Source organism: Suillus fuscotomentosus, assembly GCF_016647785.1.
Source record: "Suillus fuscotomentosus strain FC203 chromosome Unknown F5891scaffold_24, whole genome shotgun sequence".
Classification (NCBI taxonomy): Eukaryota; Fungi; Basidiomycota; class Agaricomycetes; order Boletales; family Suillaceae; genus Suillus; species Suillus fuscotomentosus.
In genome coordinates, this window is record NW_024539536.1 from 282,455 (window position 1) to 292,878 (window position 10,424).

The following is a 10,424-nucleotide window of genomic DNA, read 5'->3' on the forward strand; positions in this document are numbered from 1 at the left end:
TCCATCCACTGTCCACCAAGCTCCCTAGTGCGTATATTTCCATTTCCTTTATTAGCATAGTGTTCCACCTTTATTTTTATCATGGACTCTCACCCATATATATCCTTACATACCTACTCGGTAGTGCTTCGGCTCCGCATGACCGCGCTTAGGCGCGCTATATAAGCGCCAGCAGTACATACTATTACGGACTTACTTTTCACCTAACTTTACTTTTGACTTGAGTACCACCCACTATTTACCTAGCTGAACATAGTAGAAATCTATTTGTCTGCACTTTGCACCTCTCTTCACTTGTCTTACATCTTATCCTCACTTAAGCTTACTCTTTCTCATTTCCACACATGCGCGCGCGCTTTCCCGCACTTCGCGCTAATATGCGCGCGCGTTCCCGCACCTTCATACCTGGCGCGCACCTGCGCTTTCTCACGCCTCGCTTCAGCGCATACCTCTAGATCTTTGCTGCACTCACTTCCCTTTAGGGTCAAACGTGCTTGTCTCCTCAAGTAACGCAGACTAGGCAACGCACGACCTACAACATTTTATAGATACAGTCAGGAGCATTCAATTGTTCCTCTCAGTATCATTGTTTCTACAGCGGGATGGTGCGTGACATTTGCAATTTGAAAGCTGATTCTTATCCTGTTCACAGCACCATTTTCTTCAGGCGTTGACTTCCCGGATATCCAACAGGTACCAAAATTTCATCCGACGCATTCAAGAGGCACTTGGTCAACCTTTGGGATTGGACTCAGGCACCTGCTACAGGGTGTACCGTGGCTAGCACGTTATGCCTTATTCTATAGGACTCACCACCCCACTTTCGCACTTCAAAGCGGGGTTAGACTACAAGGATGTAGATAATCCATCGCATCCCTGCTTGTATGATCCCAGTACGTTCCTTGTAGCACACTTGACTACCACTTGGACCCTATCCCTGGTACCTGCTGTATGAGGGAAGTCGGAAAATAATTGCCCCAAGCTTTTCTTGCTTTACATCTAATACCGATCACTCATTTTAGCTCCAAAGGTGCATCTGGATCAAGAGATGATGATATGATGCCTCAAAGGCAGTGTTCTTGATTGGATTACTCCAAAGGGACAAAATCTCATTAACATGAAAGTTGACGGTGATTTTCACCGTGAACAGGCAGGCGCGTCGCTGATACTGATGCTGATGCCTCCTATGTAGTTGATTTCCTCCACCACAACCCATATTGCTGCACTCACGCCCGGATGAACGCACATAGGCATCGTGGTCCTCGGAATTGATGAGACCTTCGATGTGTTGCGCTCTATAATGTCACTTGATGGCTGGGATACAAATAACGCACGGAATTGCCTTGCAGATAGGGGACACCAGCAACATTATACTTCCATGCAGCTCCGCCCGCTGCGCATCACTCAACCACGTCACTTGCTTTTCGAGATCGTATTCGACCAAAGCGCACCAGCTGCGTTCCAATCCAATCAAATAACTGTTAGTTGCAACTTTGTCCCAGGTCTGTATGCGATCAGGAGCCAATATGCCAGCAGATTCGCCTTGTACAACTGGACATACCGTCTTGGCCCTACATACCACCCTCATGTGAGTACTACCCACCTGCTGGGGCAAACCGAGCTTTTTACCTGGTCAGCATCTGGCACCATTATCACAGATGCCATTGCTTCCTCGCCCCCCACTGTAGTGGCGTACATCATTGACACCCCACGGGCGACAGCTCCTGTAACATTCATGTCCAACATTGTGTATGCCTGCAGGTGAGCACTGTGTCATCTAGCATTTCGACAATATGTGACACATTATCAGTATCATGTATCAGACAAAATTGCCATTCATCCTTGTCTTTAACACTACTTCCGTAAGTGATACACTACTTGAGGCGCCTGATACTGAAATAAACCTCTTACAGTGATCCGGGTATCCCACAGCATGCGGACGTTGATTGTATACAGTCTAGATGCGAGCACCAGTCATCCGGGGTTGGAACAGCTTCAATTAATTTTGAACAAACCTCGAAGCGCGACAACTTGACTGAGAGCGAAAGGTATCAACCAGCCCAGTCATTCTCTCGTAGTGACAAGCCTGACCATATCTTCAGACACTACCATTGATTCGCGTCCCATACTGACTACAACGCAGTCCAATATGCGACCGCTGCCATCCCGTCAGTATCTTATCATGAAAAATATGATTTGAGATGCGAATCACTTTCCTATTGGTTCAAAAAGGAAACACATCGGTTAATGCAAACATGTCTGGTTGTCGGCCTGCACGTGGGGCTCCAAAACTGAAGAAGCTTAAAGCTTCACCGATCCAGGACTCGTTCAGCGTGGAACCTAGTGGTATGGAAGTTGATGTTCATGGTCGCCAGAATGTGTCCAGCGCTTCTGAGATTGACTGCGATGAAGAAACATGTAAGTACTTGTGCATTGTGACCTTTGATGATTGTTTTCTGATAAATAAAGTATCCTTGGGCCCGCTCAAAAGTTGTCGAAAAGACGAATTTCTTAAACTGTACACTGCAACAAGCTGTTGGACGATACGCATAACCTCACAAAGCTGTAGCTCCGCTGAAGCAATTATTGCAACGCGATGTAGAAACAACAATACAGAGAGGAACAAAAGATGCTCCTAACTGTATCTAAAAATGTTGTAGGTCAAGTGTTGCCTAGTCTGCGTTACTTGAGGAGACAAGTGCGTTCAACCCTAAAGGGGAAGTGAGTGCAGCAAAGATCTACAGGTATGCGCAGAAGTGAAGCATGAGAAAGCGCAAGTGCGCGCAAGGCGCGGGAACACGCGTGCATATGCAGAAATGAGAGACTATGCTTAAGTGATGATATAAAACAAGATAAGAGATGTGAGATGTGATGTGCTAATGAATAGGTTTCTACTGCGACTTTCTAGGTATTAAGTAGGTAAGTAAAGATGGGTGAAAAAGTAAGTGAGTAATAGTATGTACTGCTGGCGCTTATATAGCGCGCCTAAGCGCGGTCATGCGGAGCCGAAGCACTACCGAGTAGGTATGTAAGGATATATATGGGTGAGAGTCCATGATAAAAATAAAGGTGGAACACTATGCTAATAAAGGAAATGGAAATATACGCACTAGGGAGCTTGGTGGACAGTGGATGGATGCATCTGGATGGCTGGCGCTATAGGGCGCGCAAGTGCGGGAACGCGCGCACGCACATACATCGCGAAGTGCGGGAATGGTGCGCGCATGGCGCACGTTGCACGGGAAAGCTGCACCTCATATAGAGATAGCTGTGGGTAGCGCACAGAGTGATGCTACAAGTTCGTGCTATGTACTTCCTAGTGAAAACTATCATATCAGACCATGAGAGGCATGATTCTCTACAGCGAGATGATATCATATGATTACCTCCCTCATCTCCTGAGCGGGATATGAGCGACTGCTCCTAGCGACCTTATCTGCCCCGTCTGTCTGTCCTTGGCATGTAATAATCTCAATTCATCGCCATCCATGGCGGGCACTCATATAACAACATTTTGAACAGGGCTACACAAAAATCACCCTCCTTACAACTAATCCCAGCCCGAAGACTATTCATCTGCACTCTAGACAATGCAGTATGTGCTGCGCTTGAATTCCGGATGACTTGTTTGACGTGTTTTCTGCAGCAATTCACTCTGTTTCTGTCGTGTCACACCCAGCGGATTTTGTTCACTATGATGCTCTCGCTCAGATCAACTTAAATCCTCAGGATTGCCATACTTATCCAGAGCTGAAGCGGAAAATATATTCTGCATTGGACCGAGGCGATGAGGGTGAACTATCGATTGCAATTCCATAGGAAGTTTCGCTTTGACAAACTGGCCATACAAACCAATCGCTTTTAACGGTCATCTCAGTGAAGGTAAATTTCGGTGCTTGAGGATTATATGTCACACATTCATTTTTTTTATACCATATTAGCTGCTATGCCTGAGCCTCATACCCCCATCTCTTCCCACACACCTGAACCCAGACCTGAATTCATGCCCGTTGTGGTTCACATTGATTTTAGCCTGAGAAGCCCTGTCGATGGCATCCAGTTCGTGCTACCTACTGGCTCCGAGTCTTACCCATATGTAAGCAACTACTATGTTTGTGATGAAGAAGTTCTGATATTTTCCAGCATGTACCGCATGCATATACAACATCATCGTCTCCTGATGCTGCGAGATGCTTGGGTTCCATGCGTCCACAGTGTGTGGGAGAAGTGCACTTGGGAGTTCGAATTTGTTGTTCCTCGCTATCTCGAAGAGCCTGATCCTGGTCACCGTGGAGAGAATGGTGATTTTGAAGAGTCCCAGGAGTCTATCCAGACGGTAGTTATCTGCAGTGGCAACCTCATGGATCAGGCATGTCGCCCACGTACTTCTCTTCGGGCGGGCTAACAACGGCCACACAGGTTGCACATCCTAACAACTCGAACAAAACCATCTTTTTTGTTTTCTCAAGCAGTGTTGACGTTCGTACAGCATGTCGCTTTTGCTGCTGGACCATTCCATGTGCATCCCATCCCGACAGAGCTCACATCAGAGGATACGTCTGGCATTTCACAGCCTCTGATGCATGCATTTTGCTTGCCTGGTCACGAATCTATGCTCCATTCGTTGATTTCATCCCTGCATTCGGCGATGAACTTCTACAGTACAGAGTTCGGTTCCTACCCATTTGGATCATACAAAGTGGTAGCAGTGGACGAGATGCCTGCTCAGCGTTTTGACAGCTCGACGCTATCAATAATCACTGTGGACCTTCTTCATGGCGAGGACTCGATTGAGCAGGTGCTTGAAACCCAGCAAGCACTTAGTCACGCCCTGGCCTGTCAGTGGATGGGAATCAACATCCAACAAAAGACATGGTCAGATACTTGGCTTGTAAATGGTCTTGCGCTGTATATCACCAGCCTGTTCGTCCGCAAGCTCCTGGGAAATAATGAGTATCGATACAGGCTCAAGCGGGACATGCAACGAGTCGTCAAGTGGGACAACGGATCGATGCCACCCATCTGCCAACCACAGCATAATGATCCCCCAGACTCCATGACACTACCTTTTATTAACTTGAAGGCGCCCCTCATGCTGCACATTTTGGATCGACATCTTGGCAAGTCTGGTACCTCGCTCGGTCTTCCTCGTGTCCTGCCCAAGATTTTCTTGTCAGCAATGAGCGGAGAGTTGCAAAATAATGCTCTATCGACACACTTGTTCTTGCGTACATGCAGGAAGGTCAGCGGAATTGATCTTCGGTCATTCACTGAGCAGTGGATCTACGGTAGTGGTTGTCCAGCGTTCGGGTTCTCTGCTTCTTTCAATAGGAAGAAGATGGCAGTCGAGATCACGATGTGACAAGATTCGCCAGCATACAAGGCGCTCGAGCACAACAAGGTGTCGAAACTGTTGCATAAGCCTGTACCATTTTTTGAGGTGTGTTTATGAGCAGTAGCATCCTGATCAAGCCCCCCTCACTAGTCTCTAAAGGGCCAAATGACTGTTCGGATCCATGAAGCGGATGGCACTCCATATGAGCACGTTTTAGACATTCGTTCGTCCTTCAAACACTTTGAAGTCCCTTTCAACACGAAGTACAAACATATCTGACGAAATACCAAGAGATACTTGGCACGACAAGTGGCTGCTCAGGCTGCAGTGGAAGGCAATGCAGAAGCTGCTGAAGCCATGGGTCTAATCGACATGGGTTTTGGACTTGAGATCTGGGAAAAGGAAAAGGAAAAGGAGCGAGAAAACTGGAAGGTGGCTGACTGGACCGAGGAAGATGAGCAGGTGATGTCGGGTGCAACGTACGAGTGGATTCGCATGGACACTGATTTTGAATGGATCGCCGCTATCGCTTTTGAACAGCCCGACTTTATGTGGATGTCACAGTTGCAGCGAGATTGCGATGTCGTTGCGCAACTAGAAGTGAGTTATTTGTCGACAATTCATCTTCCTGACTTAAACTTTCATAGGCTGTTAATGCTCTCGCAAAGCAATCCACCGCCATCATTTCGAGTACATTCACCAAGACAGTGCTCGTCTCCAATTACTATTATCGCATACGGTGTGAGGCTGCGATGGCTCTAGTGCACGTCAGTGTTTTTAGATTTGTTAACTTTTCAAGTTGTTTCTGACATGAAAACATCAGTGTGCTATTCGGAAACTTGATTTCTTGGGACTATTTCATCTATTCAAGTTATTCCTTCGCTACTGTTATGACCCTGAAGACCCCAACCAAGATTTATTCGCTCATACTTACGTCCCAAAGCCTAATGACTTCTCTGACCTGGCAGAATACTTTGTTCGAAAGGTATGTTTTCAGGGTGCTACCTCTATCTCACAACTCATGAATATTCAGAGTCTCGTTCACGCAATATCTCAAGTGCGCTTTGAGAATGGCAAGACACCTTCAGTAGTTCGTCAGTTCCTTGTCGACCAGCTTCGTTACAACGACAACACAGTGAATCCGGTGAAGGTACAACAATTCAGATGGTGAGTCTGAACAATGTGTTGGGTCTTGCAGAACCTAGCTGCTATTCGACCCTAAAGGGTTTCTGGACTAGGCTCAAGGCTCAGAAGAGAGGAAATATCATAGAAAACTACTGAGCACTCGGACTCATACTGGTAACTGGTGAAAAGATTGCTTGATTATGTAAGCTACAAAAGTGCCAACATAAGGTAAGGTAAAAACAGTCTCTACAAGCCCAGCCAGAAATGAATCCCTACACCAGTTAGCATGATATCGTCACAAATAGTTACTAATTCCAACGCTCTTTAGTACTTGGACATGTTCTACATATGCACTATGATTTCAGCTCCCAGCTCATCAACGCCGATCTGGACATGTACTACGCGCCCTCCGACAGGCAGCTGCTCAAGCTGCATCAGAAGGCGACGTGGACGTACGTTCGAACGAGCAATATGCTTGACGACGCGTTCGAATCCACCAATTTAATATACACCGCTGTAGAAACAACTATCCAGATGGTGGTATTCTGAACTATGTGTTGGGTCTGCTTGCCTAAGCTGCTATGCTTGTGGTGACAAGTGCATTCGACCCTAAAGGGGAAGCAAGTACAGCAGAGATCTAGGGGTTGGTGCAAAGGGTGCCGTTCATCGGCCGACGTAGAGCGCAGGAAAGCGCAAGAACGAAGCGCTTAGGGCGGCCAATGCGCGGGAAGGTAGCGCTTGAGCAGTGCAAAGCGCGGGAAAAGCGCAAGGTGGGTTTACAAGCAGAGGTTCGTAATAGACGTTAAGGATGTTCTTATTGCCAATAGATACTGACTATGGCATGTGACGGATGAGCTTTTACACTGATAGTGAGGTGCAGGGAGCTTCTATATGATTCGATGATGTAAAATATGAACTACAGGTGCTTATATATGTCTAAAAATGCGCCCCTGAAGCGGAGCCGAAGCGAGTAGGTAAGGTATGTAATAAGGGTCCATGACATGAGAATTGAGCAATCATTAAATAGAATATGGTCTGATATGGAGAAAATGATAGGAACACATACCAGTGAGGTTAGTTTGGACAATGGATGGACATGCGATGTAGGGCGCTTCGAGCGCGGGAAAGCGCGCCTAATGCGCGCGCAAGAATGCTGCGCTTGGGGCGGCCGATGCGTGGGAAGGTAGCGCGCTGAAGGTACAACAATTCAGATGGTGAGTCTGAACAATATGTTGGGTCTTGCAGAACCTAGCTGCTATTCGACCCTAAAGGGTTTCTGGACCAGGCTCAAGGCTCAGAGGAGAGGAAATATCATAGAAAACTACTGAGCACTCAGACTCATACTGGTAACTGGTGAAAAGATTGCTTGATTATGTAAGCTACAAAAGTGCCAACATAAGGTAAGGTAAAAACAGTCTCTACAAGCCCAGCCAGAAATGAATCCCTACAGCGCGCTTGGCGCGGGAGAGTTTTGCTTTGCATAGGGAATGATTGGAAAGGTATTGGCACAAGTTGTGCATCAAACTGTACTCTGAGACAGGTCGCATATATAGCCTCTGCAAGGCCACAGAGATATCAGTCTCTACACCGCGCGCTCAAGGTAACTACTGATTCCTTCTGATCCCCAGCAGCCTCCTGACCTCCACCAATTCCTTCCAGGTGTTTTCCACCCATTTGACGGTGTCTTCCAGCTCCTGCTCCTTCTGTAACGCTGTGTCAGTAGGGGTTGCATAGGAGCTGAGCAAGGAGTGCATAGGCAGGAGGTGTTGCAGGTGTCAGGGGCATTAGAGGTGTCAGAGGTCCTGGTAGAGTCTTAGAGGTAGCGCCAGTGCCTTGTAGCAGAAGCATAACATCCACTACAAAGCATCATTCATAGAGTCACCCTGCTTCGTCGTACCGACTCACCTGGTGACTAGAGTGAGCATCTCCATGGCCTACCTTGCGCGAACAAGCCAGCCCGACGGACTTTGTTTTCTCACCCAGATTCCTTGGTTTTTTTTTTTTTTTTTTGGTCTTCTCTTCTCTCTGCATTCGTCGTGATCCATACATCCCAGTTCCGTTCCTGTTCTAGAAGTACCTTCTAACTTTTCTCGTCTACTTCTTTCCAACGTACTATAAACTATCCAACCTTCTAGTTTACTTTTCTTTTACCATACTACAAATTGCCCAGCCTCTCTTGTTTACTCGTTTTCAGCACACCTTAGAATTCTCAGCCTCTCTCGTCTACTCATTTTCCTTTTTCTTTTGATAGATCTTAACGTTCGCAGCCTCTCTCATATACTCCTTTTAGATATTCGCACCGCACGCAGTCATCACGGCCCTCAAGATCGAGGACATTGCGAAGCTTCGCAACATCTCGTTTGAACAGCCAGCATTCTCATTAAGCCCCCGCAGACGAGCCTCCGACTCCTCAGTAAAGGTACATATTGCCTCTCCCCCACCACAACCACCAGCCAGATTTGCACCCAACCTTCGTCACATTCGACAAAAGCATCAGGCCAACCAACAGTCGTCAAAAGCACAACCCCCCACGCAAGTTCATCCAGTTATAACCATGTCATCGATTATCTCACCACCAGTCTTACCGTTACTCCGAGGCGATTACGCAGGAGGAGAAGAGCCTAACGAATGGTTACGACAGCTTGACCTCAACCTACCTGCAACATGGACCGACGCGCAAAAAGTCGACAGGTTCCGTCGGCAATGCGCCCCAGGAAGCTTGGCCGAGACTTGGTTCGCCACATTGACAACTGCCCAGACTGCAACATGGGCCGATTTAGAGGCAGCATTCATCACCCGTTGGCCACCCAACTTACCGTTGCAATTAACAGCGGGACAGAAGAAAGAACGGCTCAAGGCCATTGTCTTGAAGGAAGAGGACATTGGGTCCATGCTAGATGACGAGAAAGGACAGGAATGGGGCCATGTGAGATGGGCAAGGCAGGTGCAGAGGTTGGTGCAGAGTTTTGGGGATAGCAATTGCCAGTACTTGGACGTGGTGCTCGACGGAGTGCCCGATATCTTGCGTGACCAACTCACGGACTCATACACGAGCTGGGCCGCATTCCTCGCAGGTGTTAACAGCGTCTCTATTAACCTCCTCAACAGAGCGAGACTACAAGCAACCGAGGAATGCACCATGAGAGACGACATCGCCCAGTTGAAAGCCAAACTGCAGTCCCAGCAGCAGAATCCGCAAGCGAGACCGTACACAACCAATCCCCCAACGTACAGACCTTACCCAAGACAAGTAGGCAGCATGGCACCCGCCCTAGCAGCACAAGCACAAGGCCAGCCAACTCAGCAAACCGTTGGACAGTCCAATGCAAACTTTGTTCCAGTACAACAGTACCAGATCCCAACGTTCCAGCCGCAACCAACAGCACCCAGCTACCAGCAGCCACCGGTCACGCCTGGACCAAACCTGTTTGCTGGAGCAGGCACCGTGCCCAGCACCAACCTGTTCTACCGCTACCAGCAGCCTCCCCAAACCCCTTCTCGTGCAAACACCACAGATCTCATTCGCCTAGCGACCCAATTTTCCAATCTCGCCCATCACCCAGATACAGAAGCAGGTCGTGCTGCCTACAACCAGCAGATCAAAGACTGGCACAACAAGAACGGCGCGGACGCCATGCCCAACACGGGAAGACCTTACCCGTTGAAACCAGGATCAGCAATGCTGGGATCGCGCGAGTGCTTCACCTGCGGAATGGTGACCATGCCATCCCATCAAGCCAGTAGCTGCACCAACCCTCCAACAGTACCACAGGAGACGAAGTGGAGAGAGATCATATCAAGCATGGTGGGACGTACCATGCGGTCGCAAAGCGCCATGATGACTCCATCTGCTGCAATCCAGTACGTAGCCACAGTGCCGACTACTTACTACGACCCAATGGGTCCCTATGCCACGTACCCGAACATATACACGGAGCAGCAGTATGAGTTCCAGGGAAACGGG

The 10,424-nt window shown here is 48.1% G+C and overlaps 2 protein-coding genes across 2 annotated transcripts; both read left to right on the forward strand.

Annotated features, from left to right (window-relative positions):
- Window positions 1-1,300: 1,300 nt before the first annotated feature.
- F5891DRAFT_979836 (uncharacterized protein) lies at window positions 1,301-2,115 on the forward strand (the record flags this gene model as incomplete). The annotated part of the gene is made up of 3 exons (XM_041376939.1): window positions 1,301-1,761; window positions 1,824-1,862; window positions 1,914-2,115. 3 exons carry the CDS (start codon window positions 1,301-1,303, stop codon window positions 2,113-2,115), a joined length of 702 nt encoding a protein of 233 aa, XP_041226512.1.
- A 1,831-nt stretch (window positions 2,116-3,946) lies between these two features.
- Window positions 3,947-7,009, forward strand: F5891DRAFT_1224425 (uncharacterized protein; the record flags this gene model as incomplete). The annotated part of the gene is made up of 9 exons (XM_041369478.1): window positions 3,947-4,382; window positions 4,470-4,762; window positions 4,784-5,344; window positions 5,384-5,440; window positions 5,495-5,598; window positions 5,629-5,935; window positions 5,983-6,102; window positions 6,159-6,320; window positions 6,833-7,009. The coding sequence occupies 9 exons, from the start codon at window positions 3,947-3,949 to the stop codon at window positions 7,007-7,009; spliced, it is 2,217 nt and encodes a 738-aa protein (XP_041226513.1).
- Window positions 7,010-10,424: the final 3,415 nt, after the last annotated feature.